General features: G+C 50.0%; 1 protein-coding gene across 6 annotated transcripts in view; it reads right to left on the bottom strand.

Moving 5' to 3' along the window:
* znf423 (zinc finger protein 423) overlaps positions 1–16381 on the bottom strand; it is a 129571-nt gene that overhangs the window by 61506 nt on the left and 51684 nt on the right. For 5 of the 6 annotated variants that reach the window (XR_003272996.1, XR_003272997.1, XM_026176815.1 and 2 more), the window contains exons 4-16: positions 6625–6802; positions 6080–6204; positions 5776–5857; positions 5624–5699; positions 5241–5521; positions 4873–5156; positions 4414–4794; positions 3205–3386; positions 2311–2850; positions 2053–2203; positions 1370–1927; positions 1092–1276; positions 148–569 (exon numbers count right to left, since the gene is read on the bottom strand). Coding sequence is in view for 3 of the 6 variants with exons in the window: in XM_026176815.1 (XP_026032600.1) it covers positions 148–569; positions 1092–1276; positions 1370–1927; positions 2053–2203; positions 2311–2850; positions 3205–3386; positions 4414–4794; positions 4873–5156; positions 5241–5521; positions 5624–5699; positions 5776–5857; positions 6080–6204; positions 6625–6802 (3445 nt within the window). In the remaining 3 variants the exon portion in view is untranslated. The remainder of the gene's footprint in view (positions 1–147; positions 570–1091; positions 1277–1369; positions 1928–2052; positions 2204–2310; positions 2851–3204; positions 3387–4413; positions 4795–4872; positions 5157–5240; positions 5522–5623; positions 5700–5775; positions 5858–6079; positions 6205–6624; positions 6803–16381) is intronic. The other variant, XR_003272998.1, reaches the window with a different exon arrangement.

The raw sequence follows: 16381 nt of genomic DNA, 5'->3' as shown, positions 1-16381 counted from the left end.
AAATGCACCCAATAAACGTGTGCCGAGTTACCCTGTGCCAGGCAAAGCTTCCAAACAGGAGAGGCATTCATTCTTGACTTTAGTCATTATTCTTTCCCACAGAGGGCTGAGTCATGCTGCAGCCCTGTTCACAGCATTGCTGCCTACCTGCTCATGCACCCAGCACAGAGGCCGTAAGGCAGGCCGTTGACATCCAGCTTCACCAGCTCGCCTTTGTTCTTGAACTCCTTGAGGCAGAAGGCGCACTTATACAGCTTGTGCTGCTGCAGCTGCCCATTAGGGGACGAAGAGGCAGAGCCGTTTCCTCCAGCTAGTCCTCCATTCCCGCCTCCGACCGCAGCTCCTCCCAGCGCCGCGCCCGAGGAGATCTTCTGCATGTGGAAGGTGCCGTGGATTTTCAGCTCTAGCGTGGAGGTGACCGTCTGCATGCAGACGACGCAGCGGAAGCCGGTGAGGGAGTTGCGAAGGTCGGGGTGCATCTGGCAATGCTCTATGAACTCCTCTTCACTCTGCAAGGGCATCTTACAGATTCGACAGGTTCCCGTGTCCAAGCTTTTACTGTGGGTCACCTGAAGAGAGGGAGCACAGACGATTAACACGACCGTGACCAGTTACAAGACACGGCGTTGCTTTTTTCAGTAACGAGTATCCTAACTAATCACTATTCCTATCGTTACAACGCCGTTACCGTTACTAACAAGAAAACTGAAGCTGTGTTCAGTTTATCTTATATCAGCTGCAAAGAAGTAGCTGTAAGTAACCCTTTTTTGAAGAAGTAACTAGTAACTGTAATTAATTACTTTTTCAAAGTAACTTGCCCAACACTGACCGTGACACATCAAAACACCTCAGACGAAGAAGTCATTCTGATAAAAGCTCAACATCAGCATCACTGATAAGTGACGAAGGCTGCGTAACAAACCGCCTCTCTGAGGAGTATCGAGCTCTAAATTCAAAGCAGCCAAAGACGAGTCAGGATGCAAATCTAGGCGCAGAAAGAGAAAACGGCAAAAACGTCGCACACGCAGAAACGTGTCTGCACCGCTGCACCTGCTGTTCAGTGGAAAGTACTTGTCACAAGTCTGAAGTACCTTGTGCTCGGTGAGGGTCAGCAGAGAGGGGAAGCGCTCGCCACAGATGGGACACATGTAGTGTTTGGCGGGGCCGCGGTGCGTCTGAGCGTGCTCACGAAGCCCGTTCTCAGAGAAGAAGGTTCGGGAGCACACGTTGCACTTGTGGTTTCCTTTGATGAAGTCCGCCTTCTTCTTTCGAGAACCTGTTGTACAAAATTAAGACGCATAATCACAAATACAATAACAACACAGAGGACTCGCTTCCTGACGATGACAGAGTACGACAGCATCGTTACCGGCGTCGTCTTCTCCCGGCCGGATGTTGTGGTCACGCAGTCGGTGGTTCTGCAGCAGGGACTCCATGGTGTAGGCAGCGCCGCAGATATCGCAGGCGTACATGGGCTCTGAATTATCCAGCTCCTCCTCTCCTCCGCTCGCCTCGTGGCTGTTGGCTGCATCTCCCCCCTGGCTCGACCCTCCTCCCACCGCTGCGCTCTTCAGCAGCATGTTCTGCAAGTCGGCTTGCTCGGCAGCTGCAACCGTCGCTCTCTCCACGCTTCCTGCTCCTCCGTTGCCACTTCCTCCTCCTCCTCGCTTGGAGGTCTGCGCCAAACCGTTAGGCGTCCCGTTCTGGCTCCCGCTGCTCCCGGTGCCGCCTCCATTGCCGGTGATGTTGCTGCCATCGAAGACGCAGTGCTTTTCTCTCAGGTGTCTCTCCAGCAGTGAGATGGCGTGGAAAGCTTTGCCGCAGAAGCGGCACGTGAACTTCTTGCTGTGCGTGGTGATGTGACACTGGAGCTCCACTTCTGTTCCAAAGCTCTCCCCGCAGAAGATGCACTTCCGGGGCTTGAGTCCTGTCAGTCAAAGATCAAGTTATCGTGAAGATGAATCCGTGGCACAGGAACGGGAAATATCAGACATTCTTTTCACATCGTAATCGTGTATTTGTTAAACGTAACGCGGCACAGCTGGACAGTACCTGCACCGAGACCTCCCGGGAGGCCCGACCTTTGGCCCAGATGGTTATGTTTAACGTGCAGCTGAAGATCCGTCTCCTTCCTAAAGTCCCAGGCACAAGCTGTGCAGCGAAACAGCTTCTTCTCGTTGCTGTGCTTCACTGCCAAATGCACCTGGATGTGAGGCCAGAGAAACAAACTCTTGAGCAGATAAACTTTGCATCTTTCGGGATTCGTGTCTGCAAAAGGTCACACTCAACAACGAGCCACGTGTCGTTTACCTGTATAGACACCTTGGAGTCAAAGACCTCCTGGCAGAGAGTGCAGTGGTACAAGACAAACGTGTGCATGTCGAGCAGGTGTTTCTGCAGGTCGTCCACCGACGAGAACTGTTTATCGCAGCTCTCGCACACATACTGGGTGGACGTGGTGGTGTAGTGTACCGTCAGGTGTTGGAGCAACGCCTCCTGTGACTCAAAGTCCTCCTTGTTGCACTGGGGGCAGGACTGGCGCCTCAGCAACATCTCCAGGTGCGACTTGAGGTGGGCCTGGAAACCCTCAAAACTAGCAAACCGCAGATCGCACTGGTTGCAGGGATAATCTCCGTTGCTCCCCATGGATGGAGTGGAGTCCCCTCCGAGCCTGTGGCGTTTCGGGGAGGAGATCTCGACGTCCGACGAGGCGGGGCTCAGGTCTGCGACTTTGGCTTGCCGTTTGTTGTTGGCCAGCGGGATGTTCTTGTGGTTCTCCTTTATGTGCTTGGTGAGCTTGAGGAGTGAGCCGAAGATAGGAGAGTTGGTGCAGTAAGGGCAGGAGTAAACCTGTGCGTGGATAATAACTCTTTACTTTTTTTAAAGGTTATGATGCAATACGCCGAGTCGTCACACAGCGACCGACAAAAGTCATTTCAACCACTGCGAGCTTACAGACAGAATCACGTCAGTGTGTTAATGAGTTATGAACGCTGGCTAACAGCTACTCGAAGTGTCTTTGTAGTGTGAACAGTGTGTCAAACAGCAGCATGTTTCAGTGTTTCCACTGTGAACTGTGGGTTAAAAAGTCTCAGTCCGACTAACAAACGACACGATACGGGAACTGAATAACTAACGAGGAGGGCGAGCTGCGTTTCTTCTTCTTACTGGTTACACTTAACAGATTTTACAGTTTTTCCTCACCTCCATGAAGGACTGAGATCCAGCCTGAAGTATGGGAGACTCGAGTTTGGCCACCGCTCCACCTGATGCACTTCCTCCACCTGTTGCGGAGGTGCAGTGTGTCTGCTGAATGTGCTCCGTCAGCGAGGACTCTGTCAGGAAACCCATTGAGCACTGGTTGCAGAAGAAGGCATGGTTCCCTTCTAGGATGGAGAAGCTCACTTTAATCGTTGCAGCAACAACAGTCACAGGAAATGATGACACTGTACTTAACACCATGTAACCGACAAGCAGCTCACAGCTGACCTGATGCAGTTCATGCTTAACCCTTTAAGACCGACCATAGAACCAAGTCCACCAGAGCTTATTTTATATGTTTACATGCTGTGGAGCCATTTTTGGGAGCATTTCAAGTTGCTATACATCAATACAACCATTATAGCCCAGATTTGAATAATATGTCTGCATTAGGTGCATAGTGATTACATAAATTGCAAAAAACTACAAAAAAATTTAAAATCGTTTTTGTTTTTTTAACATATTTTTCTAGTTAGAGAAATTTAAGAGGCTTATCCCTCAAAACTGTAAATACAAAAAAGTTGCACAAGATAGTTTCCCACCACAGGAAATTTATTTTGAGTGTCTTCATAGTTTTATTTTTGAAATACACCAATTTTTATATACTGCAGGAAAAACGAAAATAAATATTATAAAAAAGCAGCATAAGCATCAAAATAAACTATTTAAAGCAGTGCAATATGAGTCCTCAGCATCCCAGAAACGACACAGAAAGTCATAAAGTCAAACATAACTTTTAAAAACACAAGTGTAAGCTCATGAGGCCCTGATGGTAAAAAACTACATTTCCGCGACAATGATGTCACTTCCGGTTTCGGGAAGGTCATGGCGGACATGCGATAGTTTGCGCTGACGTCTATTCCAACGTAGGAAGTGTTACAAACAGCTGATCGGATCGGCAAAGCGTGTTTCTGGAATATTATGTTTGTGTTGCTGCAAGTGCTTTTTATGCAGTTTTGCAAAGCTATATGTGGAAGGAAACTGTGACCGAGGACAAGCTGATGGCATCAGATGTAAGTACAACTCCTCCGGTTTCATATGCAAAATTTTTTATTGCACTAGCTTACGTGGTTGCAGAGCTACCGGGATTTAAAAATAGTTACGCAAAACAGAGCGTGTCCGCTCCGACCGGCTTTAAAGGGTTAAACACACCTAGTGTGGTGGATCCTGCCATGATGCCACCGGGCAGGCAGTGGGAAACCCTGATGTGCTCTTGCAGAGAGTTGATGTCCCCGAACATGTCGGGACAGTAGTTGCAGTGGAACGCCGTGACGTTGGTGAACTGCAGCAGAGGAAAAGCCGCCGCCGCCGCACCCACCGTTCCTCCGCTCGCACGGTGAGCTTTGCGCACGTGCTCGTTGAGGTTGTAGAGCGTCGGCAGAGTTTCCAAGCAGAGCTGACACGTGTGGCTCTGTTGCGGCTTATCTGCATGGATGGTCTTCAAGTGGATCTCCAGCACTGCCAGACTGTGGAAGTCTCTCTTTGAGCAGTAAGGGCAAGAGTACGTCACTTTACCCCAGGATCCTCCCCCGCCTGCACAGACACAAAGGGTACTTTAGTGAGACTAACTGGTAACTGTGCAGTTACTTTGGAGATAAGTGGCTAACGCACCTCCGCCTTGATGGCCCAGGTTTATCCCCACGTCCTCGCCGGTATCGCCGCCTCTCCTGCGGCTGCGTTCGCTGCCCTGGCCGTGCTTTAGTGTGGAGTCGGGGGTGGAGCCTCTCTCCAGGCTGGCGCTGGAGTCTGGAGTGGCTGAGCTCATTGAGGCGACGCTGCCCAGCGCTGGGTCGGGACTGGCAGCGCTGTGATTAGACGAATCGGGCTGGCGATGGCTGTCTAGGTGGCAGTACACGTCCTCGACGGAGGGGAACTGCTCCGAGCAGACCGGGCATCTGTGGACACAGAAAAGGCCAGAGGTGAGTAATGGTTATCAAAGTGGTGAGCGGAGAAGATTGAGAGGTAAAGCTCTGCAGTACTTGTGTTTGCGGTTAGCGTGCTGCGTTTCAATATGCGTGAGGAGCGAAGCCTCGTCAAGGAAGATCTCAGGACAGTGGATGCACTGCAGGTCGGCCCGGTCCGACAGCTGGGGGTGTCTGGTCAGGACGTGTTTTTCCAGCTCGTCGGTCTGACTGAACGTCTCCTCGCAGTAATCGCACATGTACAGGTCCTGCTCCAGGTCGCCGTCTCCTCCCGCTCCCTTCTTTCCTCCATCTCTCTCGCTCCTCAGAGCGAGATGCTCTCTGTTCTTACGGTGAGCCTGCGGAGTCAGACATTCAGACGCGAGGACGCACGTGCAGGAACAATACTCGCATGCAGTCGTGCAGTGCACCTCATGGTCAGTGCCACAGGTAACACTTACCTGCATGTGGCTCTGCAGCGACGAGGTGGAGGAAAAGCCACGCTTACACACACTGCACTTAAACGGTTTGCTGGAGCTGGGCGGGGCATTGAAACAAGAATCAGCACCGATTCTGAGCGCTTTATTGTGCTGACAGGTTCAGAAGCAGTTACCTGTGCGTCTTCAGGTGGATCTTTAGGTGATCAGAGCGAGAGAAAGCAGCCTCACACTCCTGACAGCTGTACTTCTTATCTCCTGAATCATTGAAAGGCAAAAGCTTCACTGATGATGTTAAAGCAGAAACTAGACCTACAGTTTTCCTTCCTCTCTGCTTCATCGAATAACAACTTCACAAACATCATAGTTTGTAGTTCTCAGACAATCCTGACATGTAGGATTAAAAACAGGGATAGAAGACGTGCCGGAGAACTGAAACGCTGGCCAGCAGCTCGTCTCAGGCGAGATGTCCGGACGTACCTGTGTGGAGCTTGACGTGGCGGTCTCGGCTCCGCTTGTGTTTAAACAGACGGCTGCAGAAGGTGCACTTGAAAGGCAGCTTGTCGCTGTGGATCTGCTCGTGTCGCTTCAAGTAGCTCAGGCGGCTGAGAGAGACCAGCAACAACGTTTATTGTGTTATTGCAGCAACACTTACAGTGATTTAACAAAAGCACCGTGTCAAAGTAACTGGATGTATCAGACATCTACGAACCGTCTTTACAAAGCGTTGGTTGGAAAAGGACGCTAGCGAGGACAGAGTGGGTAATACAGAGGATGATGATGATGATGACGGTGTGTGCGTGACAGCTGTTCTTAAAATGGTTCTTGACTCAGTCCCCCGAGAGGTGAGTGAGAAACGTATTCACCTCACTCCCTTTACTGTTTGCCTTAGTGGTCCGTGTGTTACCATGGCGATACTGAGAATGCACGCTGATTTTCATAAGCATGGAGATGCATCTGAACGTGTTACCGTTTCCTTCTACTACCTGCAGACGTTTCCGAAGCCAAACATCTGAACGTGGTACCTGAAGGACTTGTCACAGAACTGGCACGGGTACGGCAGGCCCGCTCCTCCCTCCTCCTCGCCGCCAGTGGCCATGCCAAGGTCACAGCAGCCATCGGGTATCTGCGAAGGCGATGCCACATCCTTACTGGAGGGCGAGGAAGGCACCCAGGATAAACCTGCTGGGTCATCATCACCGTCTGAGACAGGGAGACACAGAAAGTTTACAAGGAGTACTGCGCCCCCCTTTTTTAAAATCACAGTTGCAGATCAGCGAGTAAAAACTAACCCCGTCAGAAACAGCGGGGAAACAACACTTTCACCTTTCTTGGAAGGCAAAAGGGGAGAAAGAGTCTGCGGAAGGTAAAAACATTCAAATACAAAGACGAAAACAGGAGGATGGAACGAAACTGAGGGTAGAGAGAGAACCAGAGCCGCTCGGGCATCAGCAACATCTAAATAGAAAGCTCCAAGAACTACGTATCCCCGAAGGAGCCCAGAAATAAGGACAGAGTGTATTTTCTCTCCCTTCGTTCTCCCTCGTTCCCTCCTCCTCGCCTCCCTCCTCCCCCGTACCTCCGTCTGTCCCCGAGGACCATAGATCCGCCTCATCATATTTTCATTAGGGCCTTGGCAGATTGAAACGTCGCAAAAGCGATTAGATGATGTGGAGAGCAGAGCGGAAAGATGGCGATATTCACTCCCTTTATCTGTCATACATAGGAGATTATGCACTGCTCTTTTCCTGTTTTCCTCCCTCGCTCTCCTTCTTTCTCCCTCCTGTGCAGTCTGGCACAGAGGCGACAAAAAGGCCACGACTCCTTTAATAGACACTTCAGAATGGATTTGAGGCGACAAAAGAGAGGGCTGAATAATGCTTGATATTGTTCTGTTTCTCTTTGTGCGCTCTGCGACGGAGCACAGCGTGGCTATTTAGCATTTGCCTGAAAAATGTAAAGGAGCGAGGAGATCAGAGAGGAAAGGAGACGTTGTTGTCTTTGCTTTTATCTGACGGCTTTATCAACTGGGCCAGCAACCAATCACAGAGAAGACATTTGTGCCAAGATTCACTACGAGCGCAATATTTCTGCAGCCCGACGCCCTGTGTGCGTTACACAAGTTTGATCGTTTTAGAAATCTCTCCCAGCACACACACATGCACGCACGCACGCACATGCACGCACGCACATGCACGCACGCACATGCACGCACGCACATGTGCACACGCACACACACATGCACGCACACACATGCACGCACACACATGTGCACACACACACCCGCACACGCACGCGTGCACACGCACACACACATGCACGCACGCACATGTGCACACACACACCCGCACACGCACACACGTGCACATGCACACCCGCACACACACATGCACACACGCCCATGTGCACACACACACCCGCACGTGCACACGCATCCACATGCACGCACGGACACACACATGCACACGCATCCACATGCGTGCACACACACACACACACGCACATGCCCGCACGCACACACTTTATACAGCCTCTGTAGAAACTATCTACACCCTCACTTATCTTAACTGCACTACTGTATAGCTCTGTGTAAATAATCATTCTGTACATTCGATAATCTTTAATCCTACAACTGTTTACAACTTGCATAGTTCCCATTTCTGTATAGCTGTATATCTCAGATTCTGTAAAGTTATTTATTTCATATTCTGTATAGTTTTTCATATTTATATCCTGTTCATATCCTGTACATAGCTTGTACTCACTACAGCCTGTACATACTTAGTTATAGAATATTCACAACATACTTCATACCGTGTACATTATAACATACCATAATAGACCCATTTCTGTAATATACTCACATATTATTGCTAATATATATTGTAATATATCTATAGCACTAAAGCACTTCTGGATGGATGCAAACTGCATTTCGTTGCCCTGTACCTGTGCATGTGCAATGACAATAAAGTTGAATTCTATTCTATTCTATTCTATTCTATTCTATTCTATGTGCACACGCACCAACCATCTACAATGTGTGTGTGGCGGCTCTGCTGTGGATTGTGTCTCACTGAGAGGGAGTGGAAACAGTGTGATGAATCGACCGTGGGGTAAATGTCGGCACGGCGATGAGCAAATAGGATTCTGTGAGACTTAGATTCTGGGATTACTTAGTGTGACAGATTCATGAGTGGGAGATTCTCCAAATGGACCAGAACCAGTATAATGGACTGAGTGGAACTCACGGTCTCATGATGGGGGGCAAAACCCCCAATAACTGCTACTGTGACAAAAAAGTTCTTCATGTGTCACTGAAGTTCAGCCTCCACGGACATCAACAGACAACCGTATTTAAGGCTCTGCTGTCACTCCACAGGACACAGGACTCAGAACGCTTACTGACGCCGTCTCACTCATTCTCTGTCAAACACGACTCGGGTGGAGATAAAGAAAAGGAGTGAGTGTGTGCTCGCCACCTTACAGACGTGTGAGAAAAGTGGCAAAAAGGAAGTAAATAACCCCCAGCCACCCCTTCAAAAGAAAAGTCTGTGTGGACGCACGCTGGTCATTAAAGGCATGTATGAGTCAGTCAGTGGTAACGCTTCTGAGGTGGGAAAGTGGCTGAACAGAGACAGGAGGGGAGATTGCACCGCGGAGATTTAGTTCGAGCAAGAGGGTGAAATCACTTTTTGAGGGGGGGGTGTCGCGAAAGAAGGGGAGGAGAGATTAGCGTCATTAAAGAGCCCTAATCCTCTGACTAGCGTGGCTGGCGCTAAAATGGAGGATCACACGGCTTTTTAACGGCGCCTTTGTCAGTCGGCCACGAGGGGACCTGGCAAGACAAGGCCGCGTGGCAAACTGGGAGAAACTGGAGGACGGGGAGGGGGGGCGAAGAAAATTTCAATGAAAAGTTAAATTAGAGAAGAAACCTCGAGAGGAGGCGAGATGAGGAGGACGGATGGGGTGGGGGGAGTAGAGAAAGTGTTGAAGGAGAAAAAATAAGAGAAACAGGCGGACGCCGACACACGCTGTTCCTGCCCCCGTCTCCTCCTCCTCCTCTCTGTTCTTCTCTGGCGAATGAAAACGAACGAGCGGAGCGACCACGGGGCCCCAACCGCTCCGCTCCGCTTTATCTCTCACTCTGCAGTCTTCTCCTTTCCCATCCATTCCCTCTATTCTTCCTCCCTCCCTCTGTCCTCAGCAGTCCCTCTCCTCTTCCGTCTTCATCTCTCTTCCACTCCCTCCCTCCGTCACCTTTCATGTTGTTACTCATTATAGCACTGACATCTCTCCCTCTGTCCCTCCATCTCTCCCACCGTTCCTCCCCTACTGGTGTTGGCCTTCACCCCCGTGTCTCGGCCTGGACGGGACCGAGGGAGAGAAGGCGGGGGAGGATGTTCCAGATGGACGGACTCTGAACTCCAAAAGAGAGAGAAAAGATGGTGGGATGAAAGAGGAGACGAAAACGAGGAGAGGAGAGGACCTATGGGTGTGCACTAAAAGATGGAAAAGAGCAGACAGAAAGTTAACGGACCGCCCGAGTCTACCTGAAATGACAGACGAGCGCACAAACAGACACATGCAAACAACACACCCACACTCCCCGCGTGTCTCTCTAATAGGCTAGACAGCGCGGCAACGTGTGGAGGACGCAGCCTCGGTGAAACGCTGTAATGAAGAGACACACACGCTGATCGACTTTATGTTCCTGCCTCCCCCATCCAAATTCAGCAAGTTTGTCATAACTGTCACACACACAGAGAAATCTGATCAAAGCCGCAAAATCTACATTTAAAAGAAACTTTGGAGACGTCGAGGTCTTCGTATGCAACGATTAGAGCTGCCGATAATTACTGGAAACCCTAAAAATAAAAACCAGCAGGTACATCTGAAATATCGCATGTGTGGCTGCGGTGCAGCGACTGATGAAATGAGTCAATGAGCTGACAGCCAAGAACAACTCGGGTTCATTTAGCTAGCCCCGGATAACGATGTCGGCTAAATGCCTGAAATGGAAATACAATCCATGTACGTCAGGCTTTCGCTCTTTTATACGTCTTTGATGTTTGAATCAAAGACGCTCAGCTGGTAGCAGCAAAAGGCTTTCAGGTCCCAAGGCTGCTACGAAAGCTGAAACTGCCTAAGATACTGAAGTGATATTATCAATGAATAAAAAAGTCATCTGTTAGGTTAACCTCCCAATTAGCTGTCAGAATAAAATATTATTCAAATAAAAAAGCATAAATTGGAGTGAAGGACACCAGTGAGCTGGTATGGTCGAATATTCTCTTTAATTCTAATTTTGCATGAGTGGATGAGAGAAAGTCGGACAGGGCTGCTATTCCAAGCATCCCAGGTACAGACTTGTTCTCCCCCTCTCTTCCTTACGGCCCAGTTCCTCCCAGTCCAACTCTCCACTCCACCTTTGAGGCTGGCCATCAGCCCAGACCTGCACCTTTACCCCACAAGACCCCCGCTGACCTTATCCCTCCATCCCTCTCTCCCTCTTCATCCTGCCTCCATCCGCTCCCTAGGCCCCCTCCGATGGCCCCAGGCTGCCCCAGGCGTGCACACACACTCACCACAGGGGGCAGAAAAACAACTTCCACCCTTGGCTCACTCTGGGCAGCCCAGCACACACTCATTCTGGCTCTGACCATCTCACATATGCACACAAACACAATTAAAGCCTGACTCAAAATCCCACACTGAAGTTTGATGAGAAACGTGTCATCATTCGTGCACCCTTCGTTCACGTGAACAACATCCTGCAGCTTAAAATAACAGCATCGTCTCAGACCCATGTTGAAAATCATTTCGACGGGCCGCAGCATACACCTGACGATTACATTTCACTAATAAATTGCACAATTTGTGTGTTTTGCTCCGAAAAAGCAGGCTTGATCGCATTTACTGAGGGAGGCTGCTTATTACTTTGCTTGGCTGTGATGTTGGACGTGGAGTCGCAGTCGTGACTTGACAGTAACGTACGAGCCTTAACGTGCAGCAATAATCGGACGCTTTGTCCCACATGCTGCACTAGCCAATCGGCACAGCCAAACAAGACAATAGAAGAAAGATCCCTACCTGGCTCTGTGATTAGCATGCGAGTTGACATGGCAACCAGTCAGCTGTGCTTAGCTGACTGGTTGCCATGCATCGAGATTTGCACAGTAGGACTTTTACTTTGACCAGTCAGATTGTTGGAGTGAAACTAACAATGCTTCGTCTTATTTTCATAACCAGCGAGTACCGCAGATAAAATCATGACCAGCTTCTGACTCTTTCTCTTGAGCATGCACCCCCCCACACACACACACACTCAACTGGTGAAGCGGTTTACACATATGCGGACCCGGCTGCATCCCTGGCCTACGCTCCGAGGACCCACAGTCCTCTGCTGCTGTCCTCGCAGCTCACACGGGACGCAGTCTGTCGGGAAAAACGCACACAAATGGATACGCGCACGAGCTACAGCAAGGACAGACAGCGTGGACAGACAGAGAGGACGCTGCGGCAGTCTGTCCGGGGCTCGAGCCCGCGAGAACACGACGGATGGACACGCACAGAAACACATGCATTCACACGCTCTAAGCAGGCGACGGGGACCCTCACCTCCTGCCCTGGGAATGGGTCCGGCTGCTTTGGACGCTTTTGGGCGCCAACTGCTCCATATGGGCAGTGTGTGTTTGTGTGTGTGTGCAAGTGTGTTTGAGGGCAGAAGGTTAGGGGCAGGGGGCTAAGGATGGGGGTGGGTGGACAGCGGGCTGGCAGATGACAAGTTTGCCCCGAGTATACAGCATAAAAAACGCTACACAAATATCAAATAGTGCATTACACACACACAGAGCAGCTCAACAATCTAAGACAAGGTCAGCGCAGGTCATACAAACAAATACTGAAATGCACATAAAGAAGTATGTGAGGATTAACGCGCTCAGCTCTGTGGTTCAGCTGCTAAATGAGCTTTCAAAATGTATGCGAGCGCATTTTAGGGGCTATCAGAGTAAGAACCTGTGACATTACTGCCATCGATACGACCAGCAGCGCCACAAATACAGCGTGCTTGGAAACATCGTCTTTGATGGCAATCAAGAAGCCAATAAAGTGATGGAAAAAAGCCGCGTACATAAAGAGGTACACGTCTGGTCTGTCTCTCCCACGCAGCATGTGGCAGAGGAGGTCTCACATCTGCTTCCTCTTAACCACACTTCCCTCTTTTTTTGTATCCTCTCCATCTTCAGACTCCTTCTCCTTTAATCTCACCGTGCCCCGTTTCCCTTTGCATATTTACTTCATCAACTCTCAGTCGAAAACGCCGAGCGAGGCACCTAAACCGGGAGAGTCGGCGGCTGCGTTCCCCGTGCGGCGAGCTCCTCGTCCCTCCGTCCATCTCGTCTGCTGTTTGTTCACTCAGAAATGAGAACCAGCTGTCAGGCAGAGTGTTAGACAAACAACAACACCGTGCCAACGCACACATACACAACATATGCACGTGTTTTCATGAAGACACACACACAGAGTGGTGTGATCCCATTGTGTGCATGCCGGCGGCCATATCATCTATTTATAAGAATGAGGTTTGGTGGACTGGCAGACCGCTCACTAACCTAGAAACACATTCACCTGAGTCACACACACACACACACACACACACACACACACACACACACACACACACACACACACACACACACACACACAAACATACAAGGAGGCTCTTGGACATTTACTGAAACACCCACATAGCTGCAATAATACACACAGTTATACGAGGAGCCAAGTTATATTTCAAAGCATTGTTAGTGTTGCCTTGTGAATAATAACGGATAATTAGTGTTTAGTGAGAACCACACACAGGATCATGTGTGCATTCATCATTTTAAACAAACTGCATCTGCTATAAATGGATGTGACTGATGTATCAACAACACACACACACACACACACACACACACACACACACACACAGGTCCTCCCACATTCGCCTACGCGTACGTGGGACCTATAAATAAGTGATGCAGGCAGCTGGAGCTTGCCGTTGAAAACTCAAACACAGTTACACACATAGACTCAGGTAAACAAACACACTCATCTCTCTATATGTAACACAAATACACATGCACGCAGTGTTTACAAGCCTCTCCATCTAGAGCAAAGTAACTGAGGCTTCCAAGTGAGGGATCAGAGGAGAGAGCAGGAAAAATGAGGGATAAAGAGACAGAGAGGCTCCTGACGTCCCGGGGGGGCAACAGCAGAGGGGGGGTGGTCTTGTGCCCAGGGGAAACCCGAGAGCAAGCTGTGAGAGGCGGGTACTGCCAGCCCAGCGCTCCCCTTCTGGAAAATGGGATCCTGGACAGCCCCCTACTCGCAACTCTTAAACCCCCCCATGAGAGACGCACACACACACACTGAAGAGGAGTCCCCGAGGGAGGAGCAGAGCAGAGCAGAACACCTGGACCTGCCATTACTGACACACTCAGGGATTAGTGGCACAGACGGCAGGAGAAACAGAGAATACACACTGGGACAGACACGTACACGACCGAGTGATGTGCATAAATATGCACAAACACATGCAGCCAACGACTAAAGACGAGCAAACCAAAACAACAAAGACAACTGAGCAGACATTAACTGCAACGTGTTTTATGTGACTGTTTTCACCCACCCGGACGTCCTGATTGTGATTCTGACCAAATGATTACAGCATCTCTGCTTCAAACAGGGAGATAAAATGGTACCGAGAGAGGCAACGCAAGCTTCTCACCCGAAGACATTTAATCTAATGTGTTTCATTCAGAGCTGGTGTAGATGTGAGGCCTGACAGCAGTCGCCAACATGACCCACCTCTCTCTGATATGTGTAGAATATGTGGGCGCACACAGAAATACAGCTGGTCGCCTCATCTCTGTGGTTTCACCTGAACAGAGCGCGAGTGCTGGAGAATAATTACTCGTCTATTAAACCTCTCTGTCCCTCGAGAAAGAGAAGACGACAAGCTGAGGGTCGAGGACGAGCAGAAGGGAGGAAAAAGGTGACACGGGGGGGGGGGGGGCACCAGGAGGCAGACACACAACAGAGAGACTGATCCTTAAAATACTCATTGATTCATGTGATATTTAAACTAGTTAACTTTTCTCTGACAACGAACAGACTACAAACACAAACTGTACCAACATTCTTTACATTCGACGTGCAGATGTGGTTTTACAGAGATCAGAAAGGATGAAACCAGGATAACGGTTCAGAGCGGTGGTGAAGAAGCTCTCAGAACAAACGTCCAGAAAAGAGGCTCCTGTGTGAATTAACGACCACACGCTGGCTGCAACAAAAAGCAGCGCTCAGACACACACGGAGGCACGCACACACAGAAGGTAGTGTTGGGAAGAAAGTGTGTGTGTGAGTGAGGGAGAGAGTGAGGTGTGTAAATGTGTGTGTGAATGGTGACATGAAACAGATCAAAGGGGGGGAGAGGTCGGCAGGGCAAAGTCGGGGAAAGACAGAAAGACGGAGGCCGGGGGGTCCCGTAATTACAACCTACATCCGCCAAGCTGAGCCGCGCGTGTGTGTGTGTTCGTGTGCGTGTGTGTGTGCAAGCGTGGCTGTGGAATGAAGGAGGGTTTTGAGGGTAAATTGCTCTCTTCCACACACCTCTCTACTTTCTGCTCTCTGCTGTGTCCGCCCAACAGGAAAAGGAAAGGCGCACACACAGACACACAAAACTGCACAAACCCTGAGATATGCAAACACTTTGAAGAACAGATACAAACATCGTTTCACAAAAAGCTTCAGGTCACAACTATCACAAAGGTGTGGTATGAAACATAAGTACACGTGCATGTGGCTGCTCATAGGAGAAAATGGGATGTGCACACACACATGCGCGCACACACACACGCACGTGCGCGCACACACACAGTGGGTGGGAGTGTCTGTGGTGAAGGGGTGCAGATCAATGGAGACCACTGACTGGTTGGTCTGTGCAGCAGAAAAGCAGATCGCTCTGGGACCCAAACTATTGTACAGTACCACACTGGCTTCAAACACACACACACACACGTGTGCACATGCACACGCACAGCTATAGACCTGCAGCTGAACATTTGCACATGGACACACAGGCACAGCAAAGTCAAACATGAGCACACATTCTTTTTCTATGTCTCTCTCTCTCACACACTCACACACACGCACACACGCACACACACGCACACTCACACACTCGCACACACACACACACACACACACACACGCACACTCACACACTCGCACGCACACACTCACACGCACACACTCGCACACTCGCACACTCACACGCACACACTCACACGCACACACACACACACACACACACACACACACTCACACACTCGCACACACACACACACACACACACACACACACACGCACACTCACACACTCGCACGCACACACTCACACGCACACACACACACACACACACACACACTCACACACGCACACTCACACACTCGCACGCACACACTCACACGCACACACACACACACACACACTCACACTCACACACTCGCACACACACACACACACACACACACACACGCACACTCACACACTCGCACACACACACACACACACACACACACACGCACACTCACACACTCGCACGCACACACTCACACGCACACACACACACACACACACACACACTCACACAGTCTAATAGAGGGGTGAGAGCAGAGAAATGGAACTGGCCCTTTGACTGACTGGGCTTCATTGTGCTCTCATGCCTTTCGA

The sequence above is a fragment of the Astatotilapia calliptera genome, chromosome 7 (genome assembly GCF_900246225.1).
Source record: "Astatotilapia calliptera chromosome 7, fAstCal1.2, whole genome shotgun sequence".
NCBI classification, from domain to species: domain Eukaryota; kingdom Metazoa; phylum Chordata; class Actinopteri; order Cichliformes; family Cichlidae; genus Astatotilapia; species Astatotilapia calliptera.
Note: the sequence above shows the minus strand (reverse complement) of the source record. Positions and strands in the feature narration are given on the sequence as shown.